The sequence below is a fragment of the Centropristis striata genome, chromosome 8 (assembly GCF_030273125.1).
Source record: "Centropristis striata isolate RG_2023a ecotype Rhode Island chromosome 8, C.striata_1.0, whole genome shotgun sequence".
In the NCBI taxonomy this organism is placed as follows: domain Eukaryota; kingdom Metazoa; phylum Chordata; class Actinopteri; order Perciformes; family Serranidae; genus Centropristis; species Centropristis striata.
Window position 1 is genome coordinate 20725590 of NC_081524.1, and position 24248 is coordinate 20749837.

The following is a 24248-nucleotide window of genomic DNA, read 5'->3' on the forward strand; positions in this document are numbered from 1 at the left end:
ACACTCACCATCACTACTGGCCAATGGTGGAGCTTCACCTGCTGCTGTGCCCTCCCAGAACTGCTGCTCCTCTGTCTCTCTCTATCCCCCCCCCCCCCAACCTCTATCTACTCTATTCTACTCTGTTGATCTGCCCTGTACAACGACATCTATTGCACGTCTGTCCGTCCTGGGAGATGGATCCGTCCTCTGTCTCTCCCTGAGGTTTCTTCTTCTTTTTCCCCTGCTAAAAGGGTTTTTTTAAGGAGTTTTTCCCTGGCCGCTGTGAGGGTCTAAGGACAGAGGGTGTCGTACCATGTACAGTCTAAGAAGTCTATGAAGCCCTTTGAGGCAAATCTGTGATTTGTGATTTTGGGCTATATAAATAAAATTGATTTGATTTGATTTGATTAAAAAGGAACATACTGTGGCAACAAAGACACTATAAACACGTCATTAAGTTTGCAAAGTGAAAAGTGCTAGTAGTAAGTTTACAAGTTTACAAAGTTGCTGTGTTTGGTTTCCTGCCATTATACAAATATTTCTGCTATTGAACTGTAATTGAATTTAACACGTCTGTTGTTAACGAGCAGTTGAACAATTAAAAACAAGTATCACAATCATTTAAAAGTTTAAACTAGGGATATAATCTCATTTGTGAAGCTTTTCCAGCGATTTCTAATGGGAACTCCTCAACACCTGAAAAAAACTTAACAAAGCAATGCTGCTAATTAATGATATCATATTGTTTACTAAGCCTGAGGCGCTACAGCAATGTGTTTGTCTGGTCTGACACCTCCAGCAACACATCTGCAGGAGGAACTTACTTTAGATTTTAGTTTGTTTCTACAATGAGAAAGCAGCAGAGTCAGTTATCAGCTGCCCTAAAACAACCTGCTACCTGTCAAACACTGACATGCTTGCACCTTTAAAATCCAGCTGCAAATTCATTGATTTTTGTGTCAAAATAATTAAAAATAAAATATATTTATAAAATTTATAAATTTATAAATTTATAAATAATTTTTTTAATGTATTGCTGATAGGTTTTACTGTAAAAGGTTTTATGGATCCATCAGAGAAAACCCTCATTAACAAACTTGCGACAATGCAAAAAAATTGTTTGTATTGAGTCTGTTTAGTTTCTTTCACAGGACAGATATGGACCAAGTAAAAAAAAAAATTTACAGAGGGGCGTGTACGAAGGCAGAGGGCTGGAAATCTACTCGCACTATTATTTCTTATTGGTTGAAAAGTTGATGGTGAAAAATGTCAACACGGAAATAAACAAAAGGTGCATTTCCAATAAAGTCGAATACCCGGAATGAGGCATGTCTCCCTCGCCGTAACGCCCCTAATTTGGATTTTTTTTTGCCCCTATCGGACGTTTTTTCCTCCCCTGAAAAAGCCTGGCTGCTGACTGGATAGAACGCTAAGCAGGATGTGACATAGTACTGGACGCCACAACAAAACGCGCCAATTTTAAAAGCGAGCAAAGTAGCGAGTAGTCACAAGCGACAAGAAACATACAAAGGCGTGATATTCGTGTCCTTTCATATTGCAGTCTGGCGTCGCTGAACAAGGTGCACAGTAGCACAGTGCTAATCAATCTCTGTTTGTTAACAACAAGCACCGGACTCTCTGTGTACAGTTAGCACCCCCGTAAGTTTATGATCAGTGGCATACACTTTGTGTACAGTTAGCACGACGGTTGGTTACAATAAGCGGCGGACGCTGTGCACAGTTAGCAATGGCGGCTGCAGTTGTTAGGCATGCTGTTACAGCAAGCTCTGCTCCTTCCATCTCGGTGTCTCCTTCCTTATTGTTTATTTTTGCCACATCTCCCTAGTTTAATCCATCGCGCATGTGATGTCACAGTCGAAACTGACGCTAAGCAATTACGTGATGATCAAAACCTTACGTCACCTCCAAAGTCTCATAAATCCCAGTGAGCGGACATTTGAGAGGGCGTCGCCTGAGGCTTTCCCAGCGGCCACTTTTTACCCTAATGGAAACGCGACTGGCACATCATGGAACCGAGCGCAGTACGTTTGATTATACCAGCAGTCAACAATGTACTGATCCATTATTTCCACAGAAGGTGTGCTGTGATCAGAGAGCTGGATAATCAGAGAAGTGCCTTGATGCTCCTACCACCATCTGCTTCTACCACAAAGGTAAATATTAAGTTATTTTGAGCAATATGTTGATAATTCTGAAATGACAAATTAGCTTTAGCTCAGTGGTAGCCTACTTTCCTTTAATTGGGTCGGATTCTGCCTGTATTATGTTCACACTGCAATCGAAGCACACCAGAGACTAAAACAGACTAAACTTTGGGTTGTGAAAGCGTAAGAATAAGAATCAGAACATTAAGCATCTAATCAAACCAGTCTTGACATTTACAGGTGTGTTTATAAGCCGTTTAACACACTACACCTGACTGCCAACTCCTGAAACCAAAGCTTCGCCCTTTCAAACAAGGCAACCCAGTCAGATTCTAGATCAGAAAATATGGGATTCAACAAGCCTTTCCAATTCGTTCCCTTCTTGAGTCACATGCAGGCTCATTAGAATATACCACTCCAAATCTGAATATCTTCCCCTGTATGTAACAATGTTACAAATTAATTTAGCAGACGCTTGTATCCAAAGTGACGTACATCTGAGAGTTCATACAAAAAGAGCAAAGATCTGGACAGAAGACAACACATGAGTAACTGAGTTCTTGCAAGCTAATCAGAGTTGACTGGGCTTTTTCAGGCCAAACAGGCGATAAAACAGAGTTTCAGACTGAGGATAAACACAGGTATGTTAAGACAGACATTATGAGAAAAGTAAAATGTGTTTTTTGAACATTTAAGCATGTAAACATGTTCTAGTAGAACCCAAAATACAAGTATGAATCTGAAATTTAGCACAATATGTCCCATGAAGTAGAATAATTTGACTGATTTTCTGCAAAACAATTTCTTTGTCCATATAGACAGCACTCTGATGGGCAAATTTACAGACAGTGGAGGTACTATAAATAATGATAATAATATAGATTTGTTGTTACTGTCGACCAGAAACCTCATCTGTCATAGCTCTGTGGGATTTACAGGCACTTAAAAAGTATTAGAAAAAGCTTGTGACCTATTCTCATAACTCCACTGGATCTGGAAAGTGGCTGAATTGAGTTTGAGACAATAACAAAACAACAGTAAATAATGTATTGAAGACTTGATCTTGAATGAACAGCATGCAACAGAGCTGAACGTAAACAGTGATGTGGCATTTTTGTCTCACTTCACACTAAACAGCCCAATAAAATGTTTTCAAATCAGCCTTTTGTCATTTCCTGAAAAGTAGCTGTTTTGGACGTACTGCTGAAACGTGCAGACATTTCTCCCTTAATTTAATTTCAGTTGGACTTTGAAAAAATTATATTTTTTTTCAAAGATTATATTAGGCAGAAATGTAAATGTTAGAGTGCCCTGGATGGTCATTAAAATCATATTTTTTAATATTTACAAATTGATTCTGTTGATCATTATCAGGGTAAACTCAGCTGTACTACACTACTGTGCAGAGTCTTGTGTGTGTAAGTTCATTTGATTTTGTGTGTGTGTGTGTGTGTGTGTTCCCACTGAGCTGGGGACAGGGCCACAGGTGAGATCCCTCTAAATTACACACAAGTGCTCATTAATTATAGATGACACTTCGGTCACATAAACGATTTCATCCTCAAATGAGGTCCGAGGGCGGCCGCGACTGAGGTCCACCATGCATGTGTGTGTGTGTGTGTGTAAATGAGTGTGCGCACATGTGTAATTTAGAGCGCCATCACCTGTGGCCCTGTTCCCAGCTCAGCAGGAAACACACACACACATACGTGCCTACACGTACATTAGCATGTGTGTGTTGATGGGTGCGTGTGTTGGTGAATCCGGCGGCCCCATCCAGCACATCGCAGGGCTTTGATGAACATACTCATTATGCTAAAGAGTGCTCCATGCCTGGGCTTCCCTGTGCCTTCAGGAAAGGTTAACTCAGGATGGTTACACAGCACAGCGAGAGCCTGTGGGCGCACGGGGGCAGAGCGGCTCTGGAGGAGCGCCGTGACGGTGTTAGATGTCTCGGGACCAAAAATAGATCTGGGTATGCAGAGCAAATATCATGGGAACATCAAGGCGCCATGATTGATGCCACAGAGTAAACAAACATTGCAGGTGAAGCCACCGCAGCTTTCATACTGCAGCCGAAACGCCCCGAATCACGTTTTCCCTCTCATGTTGTCTGGAGAGCAGCTGGAAATTACTATTTTCTTAAAATCATGTGCACAGTAGTGTTAGGATCTGTTATTGAATTTATCAACATATAATTGATAAGACACTACAGGGCTGTTTCCACCACTGGGCAATACCCGGAATGAGGCGGGTCTCACTCGCCGAATCGCCTCTAATTTGAATACGAGCAGTCCGAAGCCGGCTTTTATCGGGACTTTTTTAGTCCCTGTCGAAGAGCAGGGTCTTCTTCCCTGAAAACAGCCTGGTTACTGATTGGATAGATCGCTAAGCAGGATTAGAGGTAGTACTCTACACGACAACAACACATGCCGTTTGTAAAAGCCGGCGAAGCAGTGTTCACAACTCACAACCAAATTTAGCGACTTTTCAGACCCCCTTAGCGACTCCTTCTTACTCTTCTTAACCAGCCAGAGGCCGGCTGGTTAAGAAGAGCCGCGATTAGTGGCAGTTAGCTCTGTAGCAGTACAGTGTGTATGTGCTGCTGCTGCTGGAGGTGTTCACTTAGTGGTCTCTGTTTGTTTACAACAAGAACCGGACACTCTGTGCACAGTTAGTGTCGCTGGTTAATTCACAATCACTATGTTTATGATCAGCGGAGACTCTGCATAATTAGCCATGCTGCTTTCAGCTGCTGACGTTGTGCACAGTTAGCGACGGCGAAAACCAAACGTCAACTCCAGAATCCCTCTGGGGGCTAACTTGTGGTGGAGACACCCAGAGTGAGCGGACTTTTAAGAGGGTGTGGCCTGAGACTTTCTAGGTGGGCACTTTTCCTCCTAGTGGAAACACGGCTTTAACATTCACAGAAAGTAAATGTGGGTTACTAAGTGTCCAAGACTGTAAAATGATGACACGGCTAATAATCTGTATAACTAACATCTAATTGATCAGTATTTATGTTTTTCATTCAAACTTCTTACCATGTGTATTATTATTTAAACTAGGGCAACTTTATGTTTTAGTGCTGGTTTTACTCATCCTTGCACTTGTTTGTTATTTGTACGTGTTTATTGCATATGTTTAAGGACCTTTTTGTCTGTATTTGACCTTTTATTTCTTTTTTTTTTTTTTGTAATTTATATTCACACCTTTTGCTTCTGTTTTTGCTGCTGTCACAGTATAATCTAATCTAACCTAATAATTTCATAGAATCATAGTTTATGTGCTGCTCCTCCAGGAATATGAAGGCTCCGTATAAGAATGAATTGTACTACAAGTGATTAATGTACTACAAGTGATTAATGACCAGAGTTTACAGTGACCTGTAAATTACATCCACATTAATAAATCCAAACCTTCACCTGATTAGTTTATTAACTACAACCACAATCTTTACCCTACTTTTATTTTTTTATTAAAAGATTTATCTCCTTTAACTGGTAGTTGACAGTGGAGAGACAGACAGGATTCATGGGGCCAGTGTGAGCAAATCGCAACCTCTGGGGCTAAAAAGTGAAGCCAAAAACTGCAATTCCACGACTAGCCACTTGAGGCTGGCTCCAAGCAGGAGTCAATCCTCATAGACCCCTATGGTAAAACACTCAACTTTACAGCAAAAATTAACATATTTACAGGTTGGTTCAAAAAATGGTTCCGGCCTCTGTAGCTAATTTCCTCCTTGATTAAAACTCTGAAGGGAGTACAGTATTATATAACTCACCAGATTAATTCATATTAAGGCTTAAAGTTAATCGTAATTAACAACATGTTTGCTTTGAGTGACAGGTGGCTTGCTGCTATATTCAGCCCACCTCAGCTTAACCTCTTTGCACCGTTTTTTTTGGGAGTCAGGAGGAGTCGGGCGCTGCAAAAATGGCAATGACCAGAGTCTTGGGAGACACCCACTTTGAGCTTGATTTTGGCTCTCCGTGACACCACAGAAACTAGAAATGCAACAAAGGACCATTTGGCAACCAGATTTTTTGCTGATTATTCACCAGCCTGGTCTCATTGCATTAAATGCAGATGAAAAGTGTTTCGTTTTTCTCCAAGTTGCTGCACCAGGTGCGCCCCGATGACGTGAAACAATTCATTTTGCATTATTCGGCAGACTTTTCAAGTTTCATTTTTAGAGTTACTCTTGAGTTACACTGCACTTGATTATTTTCTTTCTATCTATCTATCTATCTATCTATCTATCTATCTATCTATCTATCTATCTATCTATCTATCTATCTATCTATCTATCTATCTATCTATCTATCTATCTATCTATCTATCTATCTATTATCAGTATTGTGTAAAAGAAACAATGTGAAAATATTCAAGCAAAAAGTTAAAAAAAAATAGCATCAATTTTCCATAGCTAAAAAGGGGCATGGTCAATGTTGATAGATTTATTTTGAACCAGGTAAAATCAGAAATATATTTGAATTTCAACGATTTCGTATTTTATAACACACATGGAGAAATAAAATGAGATGGTTCTCCTGATAATTGAGGAAATAAATTAACTGAAGTGTCAATATTCCAAAAGCGACTGAAATGCAAACTCAGAGAATTATATCTTTTGTTGCTCTTAGAGTCCAAAAAACTTAAAGGTGATGTGACTGAGATTAACAGCATGAAAGAGAGAAATTTGAACCTAAAAGGGCAAATACAAATGAATCTAGTATATAAAAAGTGTATCACAGCACAAAGTTCTTTATTTTCTAAACTCTCTCTCTTTTCTTCCACCTCTCTCTCCTTGTTTCTCTCACTATCCGTCTCCTTCCCTCAGTCAGAGATTAGTGTGTAATTACATGGGAGATCAGCAAAAAAACGGGGTGAAAAAAAGGGAGTAGTGTATTTTAACAAGGCGGTGGAGGAGGAGTGGCGATGGGGGAGGAGGTGGCGCAGCCCTCGTCACGGGCCGACTGATTGTCTGCTTTTAATCCTCAACCTCATTATCACCTCCAGGTCCGGCAGTGGCAGTAAATGAATCTATCTGCCGAGTGTCAAATCTTCACACCTTCGCCCTGGTAATCACCCCAAGGTGCAAATACAGAAGATGGATAGAACGAGAGGAACGAAGGGGGGAAGAGAGAGCGCATGACCCCTGCATTTCATCAACAAAATCCCCTCATTTCATAATTAACAAAAGCTACATGATGATTGTTTGGTTGGTAATTAGAACTCATTAAATATTCAGTTTCTTTAAGGTCAAGCTGTGATAAAATGTATAGATTTGGTTCATATGGAAGTGAAGAGCCATTACTGCTGTCAGATATTAAAAACTAATCATTCAAAATTTGACATTTTTTTTTTTTTTTTACTGAGATCCTCAGCTTTGTTTATCTATTTATTTTGACTTTTGACATGTTCAAGAGAAAAGCAGGGTTTCAAAAAAATAAAGAAAAAACCCCCACATAAAATAATATAATAAGCACTTTTAATCCATGAAAAATATATTGTATGAATTTTGGCTACAGTGCATTGTCTTTTATTCTTCTGTCCAAACTGAATTTGAAAATTATAAACATAAATTATATTTCTTATATTTCTACAGCAGTGCTAACAGTGATTATTAAAATAACAGCACAATAGATGCAGAGGTTGTCAGAGAGTCAGTCATCTCTAAAAGGGTGAAAACAGTGTAAAATACACTCATTAAATACTTGTTGCCTAAAAAAAGTAGATTGTCCATTCAAATGAAAAACAATAATAATAATAATAATAATAATTATATATATATATATATATATTTTATATATATACATATAAATAATAATCACAATATGAATATTTCAATAAAAAAATATTAAAAGATAAAATGTTTGTGTTGTCCACACACTGAGTACATACTGTACATTGACATATATTTACTACATGTCAAATTATATATATATAGCATTAATTTGTTATATTCCACATCTGGAAAAGGAACAAGGTGAGGTTGTGTAACTGTTAAAAAGCTGTTAATTATAATGTGGTTTGGTGTCACTGCCGTAATGCCGCATAATAATCATAATATCACATGTGAAGCTGCTGCATCTGCCGGATGACCCTATCATTTCCTAATGTATTTGATATTTCACTTGAATGTAATGTAAAGGGTGATATAATGTTGATTAAATTTCTACATTTTGCAGGTTGATGGAAATGTCTTCATTGAAATGGTATTATTACCAATATTGTCATCATTGAGGTATTATTCATGTATTTATTTTTGGTCTCTTTATATAGACTACCACTATAGAAAAGCTTCAATATTAGTTTTTTTTTTAATGCGAGTGCATTTATGTATTTTCAAGGTGCTAAAAGTCTATCAAAAACTCATCAAAATCATTATTTCCTTTCATTCACACTTGATGAAAACATACTTATTGCAGATAAAAATGAAATTAAATCCCCCTCTGGAGACGCACTGCCTCCACTGTCACTGAAGTTCCTGAGAAAGAGCTTGGAGCTGCAGGAAAATGACTTGGTGATAAGTTGCGGTGCACTTCCAATGGACACGAGCCCTTTGGACAAATCCAACAAAATGTATGCTACCTTGAAAAACTATAATCATGCATTATTGAATTGGCAAGGATAGTGTATAATAGAGAGATCCTAAACCCATTCCCCCTCCTGAATTATTAATTGAATTCAAATAACAGACAGAATAATTTTCTTAAAATATCTAAATCATTTGTCACAAAGGGCTTCAAATAGGGGTAAAACAACAGAGATGCATATAGATTTTGAAAGTGGCTGAATACGAGTCTGACAAACAAAAACTAAACTGGTTACCAACATCAAAGAGAGATATGATGATGTCAACCCAACGGCCTCTTTGTTTAATCAGAGAATTGAGTTGACTAGTTTACAGTACAGGCCTGTGTTTATCTTCCCTTTGGACCAAGATATCTGTATGATCGAGCAACAAGCAGCAGAAGGATAGTTGGCTAAATGTTGTACTAAGACCAGAGTAAAATATGATAATGAGTACAAATGGGATTATTAGGAGGCTGTGTGTCATCAGTCTGACTGATCCATGATGTCAAACTAGCCAAGCAAATTCAATTAGGCCTCCAATTACTCCCTGGCGCTAGTGGAGATGTATGGGAGACGTTAAATATTGATGGAAACATAGATGCCACATTTGTTCATCTCCAAAGGTGAACGCATCTCCTCGAGGTAATCACAAATGCTAAATATGAGGCCGGCCTATTCGTCACGCTGAGCAGCTTCGCAGTCTGTTGTGCAGCGGACACGCAGAGCTGCACCGTAGGTTTGTTTAGACTGTGAGAACATTTTTACCATTTTAAAAATTTAGATGCGGTTCCATCATGGTTGTCGGTTTAAAAATAAAAAGGAGGGAACATTAATGTCAGTCAAGAACCCTGAAGATAACTGAATGTAATGTGAGTGGTGGAAGCTAATATCGGAGACCAGCTGCTCTCTTAATATTATAGTTTGTCCAATCACTGCCAATAATAATCCATAGTGTTTCTTCTGCCTAGGTTTTCCTGCTTGGTGCATACAAATTTTTGCTCATAAAATTTCTAGGTACTCTTCAAAGCTCGAAAAATCCATTATGCAAAGAGCAATAATTGACCTTGTTCTCATAAATATGAACAGCTGTACATATCCATTTGTTATAATTAACTGCCTATTCTCAGAAACTAGCTGAAGACTTTGCTAACATCAAGCCAAACTTCAAGTAAGTGCAACAAAGAAAGACATAATAAGCCAGCTAATATTACTGACTGGCCGAAACAGCAAGAAGGCCAGCCTGGCGTCTCTCTGCAGGCTTTTGTTTAAGATCTATTCAACAATAAAAAGCCTTTCTGAGATTTACTCTTGTCCGGTGGCCTCTTACTCTGTCACTCTTTTGTCCGGCAGACTCTTACTCTGTCACTCTTTTCTCTTCCTAGCTGTCTCTTTAACATCTTTTTCCATCTATTTGCCTCTGTCATGATGTCCGTAGAAGCTGCCGAACCCAGTTCCATTTCCAGAAATGCTCCCTGCCCCACCTCCCAAACCAACTCCACTCAGCGGTCCAAAGCCCATGCGCCTGTGGTGTAAACACCAACACTCCCTCTGTGCTATGACCTCTCACTCCTGGCAGCATGGCCAACTGAGTTGACTAACTGACAGCAGCTACAGTTAGCAGCAAACAATGGATAGCTTTACTTTAGCAACAAGTAAGTTCCTTCCATCAGAAAATGAAGTAAATCACTGCGAGTCAAGGCAGAGCAGATGGAGGAAGTCAAAAGGGAAAACCCAAATTTTTCTCCATGAAATACTATCCATTTTTACAACTTCGCTGGTGGCTTGTTAGTGCCGTAAACCAACTTTTCATGACAGTTCTTAATCGCTCACCAAAGTTAAATAGTGTAGGAATTCAGATGTTGGAATGACAGAGGCACCATTACAAGTCGGTGTAGCCTCAGAATGACTTTGAAGCTGTTTTCTCAAGTTAAAATAGTTGCATTATGTTGCTTTAATGGTGGTCTATGGGAAAAATCATTTCCAGGCCAAAAGGGATTTTTTTTCACTGCCCTACCACGTGTGACAACTGGGTCAAACTGGCAGTAAATCGTATTAAGTCTTTGCTGGTTGAAGAAGAGACTGAGCAGATGTTAACTCCACAACTGGCAGAACACAAACATGACACAGAATACATTTAACTTGGTTTTACTTAAATCAAACTACAGAAAAAAACAGGACAATTTATGCAGTGAGGTACTGGTTTGGCCTAAAACTTCCTCTTCATTTTTTATTTATCAGTTTCAGCACTTCAGCACAATTTTAATCAGGCGGTTTTTCTGTAGTATTAGTATAGCCTGAACTAGTTGCAACTTACCTGCTGTTGAACTTCTCAGGATGCTTCTCTCTCATAACATGGAAACGATGTGCAATGGAGGCGTCCTGAAAGAGAGAATCAAATCTTGAGTGTGGGTGCTGTGAACAATGCAGAGTTTTTTGTTGCAAGTGAGTCTCATCTCCTCAAACTTAAAACCTGCAGTTTGGGCCCTCCTCGCCCAAATTACTCTACATCCTGGCGCTCGTGTATATGATTTCCACTCTGGTTAAACCTAAGAGCTCCGGCTGCAGCTCCACTGAGTGCTGTTGTCTTTTTAGAAATATGATGTTTTTACGATTCTAAGATACAATTCATATTCTGGAGATGCTAACATTTAAAGCTGCTCGACAGAAGAAGTGTAACTATTCGTCACACTTCTTTCTCGTTAACTTTCAGAACTCACTGAACGATGCAGTTACACCTCGCGCGTCCCCAGCATATATTTTTATAAGATGAAAGAAACTGTGTGCAGGAGGTGGCAGGGGGGTTGAACCTGGGATGGAGAGGTATTGACAGAAACCCTGATGAACAGCACGCAGTCTCCACACAGGCTAATTAATTAAACGCACATTGTGAGTAATCACAGCTTCCAGCTAACCTACAGGATGCTGCCGACACCACAGCAACCAAGTTGTTTTCTCTCTCTCTCTCTCTCTCTCTATAAGTCACTCTCAACCTTCCTCTCACCCTTTCTGCCTCCCTCCCCCCACCCTTCTGCCTCTCTCTGTGACCTGGGGCATTTAGTTCAGCCTTATTGGAGCTCTTGGTGTTACAGTGATACAGTTCATGTTACATATGTTACTGTGGTGTGACTGACAGAAACGCTTCAGCAGAAGATTAACACCGTCTCAGCGTGGTGAGGCTGTTATCTGGTGTGTAAGTGTGAACTTCCAGAATACAGTATATTTAGATTAAATGATTAAGTTTGCTAATAAACAATTAATAATGACATTTATACCTCTTTAGTGGTAATGTCCAAATCAATAACATTAATCCCAAAATTCTACCACTCTCAAGTACTGTTAGAGGTACCTGCACTTTGTGTAGTGTTTACATTTTATGCTACTTTAAACTTCTTTGCAACAAGATCTCCAACTGAACGACAGAAAAGACCATTTGTCAGCACCATCCACAGACTCATATGAGCATTTCAAGTTCAAGTTACAGAGCAGAGCGTTCAAAAAATAGCACACACGTCATTATACAGACATGTACGATTTGCGGTCGAAAAAAAAGCTGCAGTTTCTGTGAATTTATGCTACAAAACCACTGAGGAAGGTTCAGGGCAAACAACTTCCCAGATAGGTGTTATAAAAGACAGTTTAAACTGTAAATAAGTGTATGTATACTAGTGCTCAAAAGAAAACTACGGTAACTGTTTTAATGAATCGAAAATATAGTGAAGACATTGACAAGGGTAGAAATAATTATTTTAACTTGTACAGATCTCCAACTTTACCTCCAGATACTCAACCAGCCTGAGGAAGGATCATTTTATTGCTTCTCAAATCAGCACAAAACAGTTTCCAGCTGTGTTAACATAATGCTCAGGTGTTTTAATGATCAATGAGCCTTTCAACACTAAATAAGGTGGACAATATATAATAGATATTTCATAAGAAAATCAGCCGTTTCCAGCTTTTATAGTCATTTACCACATTACCAATGCCTACACTGTATGTCTGTTGTTTTCATTTTTATAAAATTGTGCTTTTCTTTAAAAAATAAGGACATTTCTAAGTGACCCCAAATTTTTGAGCGGTAGATGCCGGCAGTGAAGTAGTTTCGAGGGGGACGTGACTACCGTAAGTTACGTAAAAATGAAAAATTCGCAAACTGGGAGCCACAGAAGTTACATAAAAAGTCTTTCTCCTGGTGAAGTCAGAAATGTTATTACATTTCAGAGACGATTATTTTGGTGCTGATCATTGTGTTGAAGATTTGTGATAAAATGAAGGATCAAGAGTTTCTTGATAGTAATTTTCTAGATAAATAAACTCTCTTGGATTAGCTGGAAAATGCTGGTGGTGGTGCTGGTTCTCACTGGACAGTGTGATTTACAATCATATTATGATCTTTTAGAATATGATGCATTGCTGCAGATTAAACTACCTAACGCTTTATTAAGGAGTTAAATTAGCACAACCATAAACATCTAAAGCTTTTAAATGCACCATACACATTATTACAGCAGTAACATAAATCATAAAACATCAGATATAATAGAAAAACTGACACATTTTACTGAAACAACAAGTTTGTGTCTGTTTTAAAGCCCTGATGAAGACCTTGTGGTAGAAAAATGTTGGCTTTATTGATGATTAAGCTGATATAATAAAAGCTTTAGAAAAAAAAAAAATATTTAGAAAATGTATTTTTCTTTCTTCTTATTATTATTTATGATTTATACAGAGCAACCAGTCACCTATTTTACTTGTTGATATATTATGAAATAATTTCAAATTTTTGTTTTGTTCATAACAAATGTTAAAATTAAATATATATATGAGATGAAGTATGTCATAAAGTATGCAAAGTAAGGACCTCGCCAACAGATTGTGAAGTTTTGAGTAATGAACTTCAGAGGGACGCTGAAATTTCCTTTAATTCCCACTTCTAAGTCGGCGTCAGCAGAAAAATGCTGGCAAGGCCTTTGTTAAAAAACACACCAAACTCTGACAAACTTGTCGGGCTCTAAAAATCATCTCAGGAAAGAAGTGTGAGAAAGTTGCAGTAAACTTTTTGGGCTTGTTCCTCTCCCCTCCTCCTCCACTCCACTGAAGCAATCTGTTTTTGACCCACTCCGTTTTTTGAGTGGCACTATTGAAACAGCACCTACAGGGAGGACCCCCTGCTAGCTCTCTGTACAGAAATTTAGGAGAAGCCAAAAGAGAAAAAATCAATGGCGCTTCTCTTGATGTCTCTTCAAGACGCTGTAAGCAGAAGACCAAAAGAATTCTTCAAGATCCCCGCAGACTCACCTCACGCTTCCAACGCGAGCCAGAGAGGTGAGATGATGGATATATCTGAGAGAGTGTAACTTGATTTTCTTACAAACAGGACAATAGCTGCAAACAAGAGAGCAAAAGCGAGGAGAGGTTGTCTCCCCTTTGGTTTGGGGTCTATTATCTGAGATCTGTACAAGTGGAGCTGCGGCTTTTGCAACAGTAAACAGCGATTTCAAGCAACCTGGAGCGGATAGAGCGCTTTGTCATTACACATCGACGCAGCGATCATCTGCTTTTGGTGGTAAAACTTTGAAAATTAACACCTCAAAGAATATATTTATTAATTTATTATGTATTCAAATGACAGCTCAAAAGTTTGGGGTCACTTAAATGTCCTTACTTTTTAAAGAAAAGCACAATATTTAAAATAAAACAACAGACATACAGAGTAGACATTGTTAATGTGGTAAATGACTATTAAAGCTGGAAACGTCTGATTTTCTTATGAAATATCTATTATATATTGTCCCCTGTGTTCCAGTGGCACATTGTGTTAATCTATTGAAAACTGTTTTGTGCTGATTTGAAAAGCAATAAAATGTTCCTTCCCCAGTCTGGTTGAGTATCTAGAGGTAAAGTTGGAGATTTGTACAGGTTAAAATGATTATTTCTACCCTTGTCTTTACTACGTTTTCAATTCATTTTGTAACTAATTTCATGACTAAGTTTGTTTTCATGGGAAACAACACAGACATTTTCTGGGTGACCCCCAGTGCTTGGAATTATTATTATGTTTTTTCTTTTCTTACGGTGCTTTAAAACAATTTTCTACATTCTACATCTCCATCATCATTTAGCCTTTTAAAATAAATACAATTAAATTAAAACTGTTTCATTATTTTTTTAAATGCTCCGAAATAATAATTTTAGGGTCTAAAATTATTATTTCAGGTCAAAAAATGTTATATTTTTTGTCATAAATATAACAAAATTTGTCACTTATCTTATGCTTCTACTAACTACTGATTTAAAGCAGAATTTATTAAAACAACCATACAACAATATGAACATCATTGTTGTATAATTACAATAATCTAGAATTATTTTCTTTCCTGCAGAATTTAAACTGCAGTGAGTAAGAGTTTTTCCAGCATGGTGACTTTTCATGCCTAACACTCTGTTTTATTAAAAAATTCCTAGATAGATTCCTAAATAGTTATGTTTTCTTGTTTTTTATGACAGGCGGTCTAATAAATGTATCAAGCACTGTATATTCTTAAAGAAATCATTAAAAACATTATTCTTATCTGGAGCCTTTTCTGAAAACAAAGAACCTAAATAAGGGGACGAGTCAGTCGCACCATAAACACACGTCGAACACGTCGACATCTTGACCCCCTCGCTCGCCCGCAGCAGTGGGACGCCGTCAGCTCACTCACTCCCTCTCTCCCCCTAGCTGCCCTCAAATAATTACCAATGTAAAAATCTGGCACCCAAATTAATACAGGACATGTGTAATGTCCTCTCATAGCTCAAAGTTTAGTCCAATTATGAGTGGGCCCCAGCGGTTTGATGTGCCTTTCACTACGGGGGAGAATAATGGCTTTGACAGGAGCGCCAGGGTCATTAGGGCGACTGACTGCATTATGGTAGTGGAGTGCGCTCAGTGATTAGTTCTGTCTCTCACCCCTGGCCCTGATTGAGATCATTACACTTCACGTCACTTCCACATCCTCCCAAAGGGATGGCGGCCATTAATTCTAAATCCAACCGGGCCGTGGCAGAAGGTTAGGTTGAAGAATTTACCAAAAAAATGGAAAAAAGGATCTTTTTTTTGGAAGAATCACCTGGTCCTTCGTTTGAAATGAATCCGTTTGTGCGTCAGCCGATCACTCAATACTTTGCGAGGTATTAGATCAGACCTGGGCACCCAGGTTTTGAAATCTATACAACAGCAGTGCTTTTATTTTGAAGGCGATTTATGTATGTGCGTTTGTTCCACAAAAAACACTGAGTTACCTTGTTACCAGTGGTGAAATGTAACTAAGTAGATTTAAGTACTGTACTTAAGTACAATTTTGAGGTACTTGTACTTTACTTGAGTATTTCCATGTTATGTGACTTTATACTCTTTTCTTCACTACATATTAGGAGCAAATATTGTACTTTTTACTATGAAAAAAAAACATGTAAATTTAAAGTTATTTGACTTTTTTTTTAATTAAACCTCATAACAGTATATTTAGTGGTTGAAATGAGCCTTGGCTTGGGAAAATAAACCACTGCTTATATAATTGCATCAATAAAGATAACCTTACAATATATTTGACAATGTGAGTGGGGCAGAATGGCCCATAACGAGTACTTTTACTTTTGATACTTTAAGTACATTTTGATGCTGATACTTTTATACTTTTACTTCACTAAGTTTTGAATTCAGGACTTTTACTTGTAGTGGAGTCATTTCACGGTGTGTATTAGTACTTTTACTTAAGTAAGGGATCTGAATACTTTTTCGACCACTGCTTGTTACCTGAAAAACACTTATTGCTTTTGGTCTAAAGTTAATAAATTGCTGGTTTACTTCATAACATACTGCTATATTTGACTCAGCCTTAACATAGTCTTTTCATAACATGTATTCTTACCGGTAGCAGCTCAAAACCAGATAATTTACTGCATTTTATAACAAAATGAAATTAATATTGATCAGAATATAGGTCAGCGTATTGGTCCGGCCCTCTGCAACCTTCACAGTATCTCATTAGAGCAATAAGACAAATATAAAGTTATGAAGAAGTTCGCTATAAATGACTTCTGATTCGAGCAAACGTTGGCTGCAGCTACTGCTGATCTTTGGATTTCGACAGCAGCATTACAGAAACAATCTGCCCTCCATCTGCATAATCTCTGAGGTAATTATTAGCTTGACTTGTCGCATAATCTTTATTGTAATTTCTTCTTTTTTCATTCAACGGAAAGCATAAAAAAATTTGATGCAAAAATGTGTCACGAAATATTATATCACACTCAAATCCATAGAGAGCTCAAAGTCTTCTTAATCCCCCACAAACAACTTCATTTGTCATCATCACGCCTGCCGGGTGCTAATCCCACTAACAGACAGTCGCCTGGTAATGACTACATGAGGCAGCCGGGCCGGGGCTGCTTCTCTGCTGCATCAAGAGGGAATCAGCTGGTCCCATAAAAAAAAACAACTCACTGCTCTTTTTAGGGAGATGCAGCTGTAGTTCACTGTTTTTGAGTTTTACAGAGAAAGACTGGATGAATAAAATGACAAGTCTTTGTAAAAAGCAATGCACTTTACTCATCTTCTGTCTCTTTCTCCAAATCTCTGCAACCAGACTCGTCTGGATCTGAAGTTGTACACTCCTGTTCTTGTTTTGACTCTCTTCTTTCTTAAACTTTCTAAACAACTCAACTGATTCTGGTTTTCCCACTGAAACGTCCCCTGTGGAGTCTTCTTGTAAACAAAATTTATGAGAGGTGTGGATCAGCAGAGGCCCCACGATACGATTAATCTTGATACTTGAGTCACGATACGATATTATTGCGATTTTAAGCATTTTGCCATATGGTGAGTATTGTGATACGATATTTTTTTTGCCATTTTAACTGTTTAACTGCATTTTGTGTCCACAAAATTAAATTCAGTCAAGAATTGTTTGTCAAATAAGAGAAAATTCTCACTCTATTCATCTCACTTCAGTCTTTATGTGTACAGGCAGCCAAATATGAGCTTTACTGATTAATTTCACCGTCCGCTGCAACAAGCGGTGGACTTTCACCCAGGAGATCAGGGTTTGTGTCCTCTGTGAAAACAAAAGTAAAGGATTTTTAACTTTGTTAAAGTTAAATTGTTTAAGTAAGTTACATGAATAACGTTTTTTACGTAACTTGCCGTAGTCACATGACCATTTACATACATTTATTTACTTTTTAAACTGCCTTTTATAACAGTTTACCAGGAAGATTTTTGCCCTAAACCTAGATCAGTGGTTTTATAACATAAATCCACAGAAACTGCAGCCTTTTTTACAACCCCAAATCGTACATGTATGTAAAATGATGTGTGTGATATTTTTAGAGCGTGCCGATGTATCTCGAAACGTGATGACGTTTCGATCATGCAGCTTGCTCAAAACCGGAAGAATACGAACATCTGAAGAATGAGTTGAAGAAAAGTAATTTATACAAATATGACAATGAAAATTTGAACTGGAGATCTAACTAGGATTAGTTAACTTGTTTGGGGAAAATTCAAGAAACAGCAAGAACAATCGGATGTTTCTGACCAAATAATGAAATGGCTATTACAGAAATCTATATATGGTCTCACAGGAATCCGTGAAATAGTGTTAAAATAATTGATTATTTTCTATATTGGTAAATGATTTTATGCTTTATTTCTGCTTCTCTGTCTCTGTTCTCTGTGAGTGACGCAGGTCACTATCAAAGGTCAAACCTTGACTGTAATAAATATCTCTATGCATTTATATTAAGTCAGACAATATGATTTGATACATTGATTGTGTTTGTGTGTTAATATTGATGTAGAAAACTATGATTACTTTAATTACATATATTCCATTTGCTTAAACTGATTAAGATTCTATAAATCACAAAGAATGACATCCAGATATATTGGTGCACAGTTTTTGCTGTGTGTAAATGCATTTGTGAGTGTGTGTGTGTGTATGTGTGTCTGGAGAGGGGAGACCACAGAAGGCCGAATGAAAATCCCGTGTGAGAATCTCTGTAAGTCATAACAAGGAAAAATGTTTGTGCTAACAAGTTTGTTAGTAGGTCAAGGCAAGGCCTGGTTTCGGCAGCAAGCAACCAGGTGGCATGACGTGCCGTTGTATGCATTAAAACTGGCGAATGAGCGGATCAAGAAGGCGGGACTTCCTGGAAGAAATCGACCAGCATGTTTTGTAAACAAATGTTAGTATTTTAATGGGTTCAGGGAGGGAGTCGTGGTTCAGACTTCACGAACTGAAACACGTCTGTTTGTATTCAGGGACATGAGTTAATTTTGAACCCGGAGATCTCTGTAAAGTGCACATTTTTTGACGTATTGTAATAAAACTTTGTTAAACTGAGAAACTTGGACGTCTCCAGCTCTTCATTCCCCCATCAACGAATGCGCAGAAAAATGGTGAGGTTTTTTTCTGTTGGTGACAGATTTTTTCTGTCGGTGACAGATTATCAATTTTCAAGGTTTCCTCATGCAATTTTTCTAACAATAGCCACGGATTCGCTTAACTCAAAATCCGTGGAATAGCCACGGAATCACTCAAATTTCCGTGAAACTGACACGGATTTCGCTACAATGCAAGTTAATGACAGTCATATCCCTTGGCTATTGGTTTGTTCCAAGTCTCGTGACTTTCAAGGTCCCGGCGGTCAGAACAAAAAACATGGCGGACAGTTCTCTCATTTTTAGAGAAAAAATCAATATTTTAAATTAGTTTCTGCATAAAAATGGATTTTGATTACATTTCTAGCAAGAAATATATGTTTTATTTTCTAAATATTCACTCAGTGAATGTACATACGTGATTCCGTGGCTATTTCACGGATTCCTGTGAGACCATGTTGCTATATATATAATCTATAACCACGGCCACAGCTGACAAAAGGTTCTCATAAGACACTGATCAGTCAAACAACAGGCTGTTCAGATATGAAGACATTACTTGAAGCCCGACAGGATGGGAACCTGCAATTCCCACATGATCTTGTGATATTTCGACAATCCATCTGCCGGGCACGGTAAGGTAACGTTTTTTATTTGCTCGTCTTTCTTACCCTTATGTGTTAATGCTGGATTTCGGCTAAAATATCCCCCAAAAATCTCATATTTTCTGTGTATTTCCATTCTCCAGCGCCCTTCTCCTTTTTTTAGTAAACACACACTCATTTTGTGTTTTTAAAATTATGGTATATCTGTTGTTGAATTGAGAGTGCTGTCCACGAGAAGCTCTCACTAAGGCGTGCAGAGTCAGTAACTTCTTTTAAATCACTTCTTAAAACACTCTTTTATAGATTTGCCTTTATGTAATGCTTTCTATTTTACTACTCCTTGTCACTTCTTTACTTTTTTACTACTTTGACCTTCTAATTCTGTGTATCTGAGAATATCTTGTGATTGTTCCTACACTGTCATTTATAGTTTTTTTATTTTAATGGAAGAATTGTTGTTAGCCTTATAGCATCATTCTCCTTGTAATTAACCGCTCTCTGTCAAAGCACTTTGTAGGCTGTTGTTTTTAATCCTTTTAGACCTAGCTTTTTAGAAGTCCGCCAGAGGAGATATTTACATTTTTACATGCTGTAGTGACGTTTTTTGGAGCATTTTCATATGCTTTACATCAATACAGCCTTTACATCTATATTTTTACATCTTCTACATCTATATTTTAATAATATATATGGACTTGTCTCCATGCTAATGAAATAAATTGCTTAAAAGTGGAAAAAAAACACACACAAAGAAAGAAAATAGTTTTTTTTTTACACGTAATTTTCTCAATACAGAAATATCATAGCTTTATCCCTCAAAAGTGTAAAAGGACAAAAGGAGCACAAAGTCCTTTCAAATCACAGGAAATTTATTTTGAGTGTGTTCATAACTTACTTTTTGAGATACACTAATTTTTATAAACTATAACCAAAACGAAAATAATATGCACATTGTACACATCTGCAAAAACACAGCATGTACATCAAAATAAACTATTTACAACAGTTCAAATCTTTAAAAGGTGCTATATAAATAAAGTGATTATTATTATTATTATTATAATTATTATTACTCATGCCAAGCCACAAGAAATATAATAATGATGATGATAATAATAATGAAGGGCACACTGCAGACCTCCAGCAAGGCCAAATGACCCAATATTAACAAAAGTGAAAAATAATTTGCGTATTTGATTGGGTCTCACTCCGATTTTTTTAATTTTAATTTTGTCCTTGGTCTTTACAGCAGCCCTTCTGCAACCCGGCTGACAGACGGACCAACTGAACCAAAAGCATGAAGTAAATATTGTTTGAGGGAAGATATTTGTCATGTGTTTTTTTGACATTAGGATGAATGTTGAGAGATTTATTTCACACTGTAACCACTTCCCCCTGTACACATACACCATATGCTGAGCACTGTAGACTGATGACAGCCATTGTTCTCCTCTATCACAATGTTAACAAGACCTGTCCTCTAATATCCTCCAACATGGTCATTAGGGGCCCAGGCTGGAGGTGTTATTCAACTAACATTTGTGAGGCCATGCATCACTTATGTCTCCGCCACGGTCCGTACAAATCTCACAACAGCGTGCGGCTCCCTCTTCTGCCACCTGCAAATGTCAATTACCATATTTCCCCCTGACATTTATCAGTAATGGCTAACATGAGCTACGTGAAATCAGTGTCATTACGGTGGAGATGGATGGGGGGGGGGGGCTGACGGCCGCGTAACACCGTGCAAAGACACAACAAGGCTTGTTTATCTGTCGACGACAGGTGGTTGAGGTTTGAGCACATCTCAATAAAGGCCCGACCTAAGTGTGATCAAAACAAATAAATTGACTGATTATGTCGTCACTGCAGCTTCTGTGTGTATTTTTTTTTATTCAACCTTAAATAACAAGAAGCAAGAATTATTGAAGGAGGGAATTTAATTTTAGGTCGTCGGTCCATCCTTCTTCTGTCTGTGCTGTTTGTGTGTTCAGGTTAAGCTGTTTACTGGAACCTCTGAGACTCTTTGTCTCCACGATTAAACTTAACTTTAGCGTAAAAAGCCGCCATATGCTTCTTCCACCAGCGGAGCAAGTGTGCCATCAGTGTAACCCTGCAGCACCGTTTCTCTTTGTGCTGTGAAGGATCAGTGAGGTTAGTGCGGAGCGTTTTGTGGCCTCTTACAGTTTTTCTCAGTTGCTTTGGTGCATTTCTCACATTATTATTAACATTTGCACAACAGTTAGTTTGACCTCCACAACATTTAGTCATTTGTTCTCATCATAACCGTTTCTCATTCCTAAAAACAAATTGCAAATGCTTTTGGACAGTCATCAATTGGTTTCATACAACTCTCTGCTGTTTTAAAACATTATTATTTGCTTATGTCATGTCAGTCAAAATTAACTATACTTGTGAATGCTGGATAGTCATTCCATATAAAACTAATAGTCCTCATTTCATTGCTTGATTCATTACTAGTTGTCAAAATCTGTCAAACAAATTTTATATTTTTTTTAAAATCCTTTTTTTCCCCCTGAAAATGTCTCCTAAATTGAATAATTTCTCTGAGGTGAACCTCAGCTTCCACTGCAGAGGGTGGATTCACCACTCGAGGAGATACTTTCCTTACTGCATTGCAAGAGATGATATTGGCTGTGATGTAGATGAAACTCTGTGGCCAGACAGAGAGGAACGTCTGGATGTGCATGAATGATTTACAGTTTTTGTATGTTGTATGTTCACTTCCGATATATACTGCAATATTGTTTACAGTTTTGCACAACTCTACCCAAAGGGACTTTATGTTTGTTGTAAATAAATTAGAATTGCAAAGAGCATCTGCAGTAAAAATGTGGAACATACATATTCAGTGTGTTGTACTCAGTTACCTCGCTGTATGTGTAACTTTACTGTAGTTTTCAAATGGCTGTGTAAATAGCATAAAGTTCTGTCTGGGGCATTTTCAGGTAGCGTCACCAATATCTGACTTTTTTGCATTGTAAAACATTTCCAGAGTAAACTGTCAAAATGAAAACATGACAGAGACATTTGACTATCCTGTTCATAAACATGGTGTCAGGACTTTTCATCTTGATGACACTGACACTTTCATTGACATGAATACTTGCTTTGAGGAATGAGCTATCCATTCTGAGCAAGTGACACGCTTTTACAGGTTATCAACTAGGTTTTACAGTTTGTACTAATTGTTTTGAATAATGCATTAACTGTTGTGCAAATGTTAATAGTGATGTGAGAAATGCACCAAAGTGACTGAGAAAAACTGTAATAAACAAAAAAATATAAGATATCAGGAGGTGAAATCTGGTGTGGTGGTTATTTGTAGCTTAAAATTGATTTAAAAATGTGAAGTGGGAAGCTGTACTGCTTTCTGTTCCTTGAATTTTTCCTGATTGTGTAGTTGTGGCCCTCAACTCCAAACAGTACTTCTCACTAAATATGACCTTTGAAATTACTTTTTATTTGTTGTCGATAAAGCAACAACACATTCCAGCTTCCTAAGTTTCAGATTGATCTGCCTCTTTAAATTTTTATAGATAGATAGACGGATAGACAGATAGATAGATAGATAGATAGATAGATAGATAGATAGATAGATAGATAGATAGATAGATAGATAGATAGATACGGTAGATAGATAGATTCCATTGTGGTCCTCTATAACAGTACAAGATGGCAGATTTAATAAGGTGTCAGGCAAGAATGACATCAGATTTAAAAAACCTTTCAACCGGATTATATTCAGGGAGATTATTCCACTGGAAGTATGAAGCATTGAACTCACAAAGGAGAGTCAAAGGTATCGCCTTTGCATTTGTCAACTGAAGACTAAATCATATATGTTCAACTTGAGATTCATGTTGATTTGTCAGTCCCATAAAGTCAGACTCACCACTCCGATGGAGAAGTAGTTGTTGACGATACTGTAAGGCACCGGGTCCCCTCGCTCCTCCTTGTCTGTGGGCGTGACGTCGATCTTCCAGCGGTCCAGCATCACCTCCGAACTGTTCTCGATGTCCCGCAAGATCTTCAGGAGGCTCTCGCCCTCGTAGCCTCAGGAAAACAAAGATACAATAGTCAACAGTGGGTCGAGAACAGCTTGGCTGATGCTTTTAAGAGACCAACAGTAACAAAGGTGCAAAATATCTGTGAGTTCCTCGAGATGTATTGATTTTAGGAGCTGATAGTGTTTTTTTGTGATAAAACATAGGCTTCAGCTGCAGAAATTGGAAATGTGCACCCGAAAATACATTGAGTTTAATGCACTTTTTTAAGCTTTAATATATCAAAGATTTTGTATCCTTAAAACTACTTAAAGTGTCTGTGTTTAAAAGAGATTTTATGATATTCCAGATGTATTTAGAGATTTTCTACCCTGACAAGAATAAAGTGAAACATAAATTCTTTCATAAAAATGGTTATATTTAAATCTACAAACCTTGGCTTTAAAAATGACGTCTTCTGACA

General features: G+C 37.8%; 1 protein-coding gene across 1 annotated transcript in view; it reads right to left on the reverse strand.

Annotated features, from left to right (window-relative positions):
- Window positions 1-24248, reverse strand: part of dgkb (diacylglycerol kinase, beta) — a 104747-nt gene that overhangs the window by 25041 nt on the left and 55458 nt on the right. Inside the window, exons 22-23 of the mRNA XM_059338836.1 lie at window positions 23674-23834; window positions 11044-11108 (exon numbers count right to left, since the gene is read on the reverse strand). Of these exons, the coding sequence (XP_059194819.1) occupies window positions 11044-11108; window positions 23674-23834 (226 nt within the window). The remainder of the gene's footprint in view (window positions 1-11043; window positions 11109-23673; window positions 23835-24248) is intronic.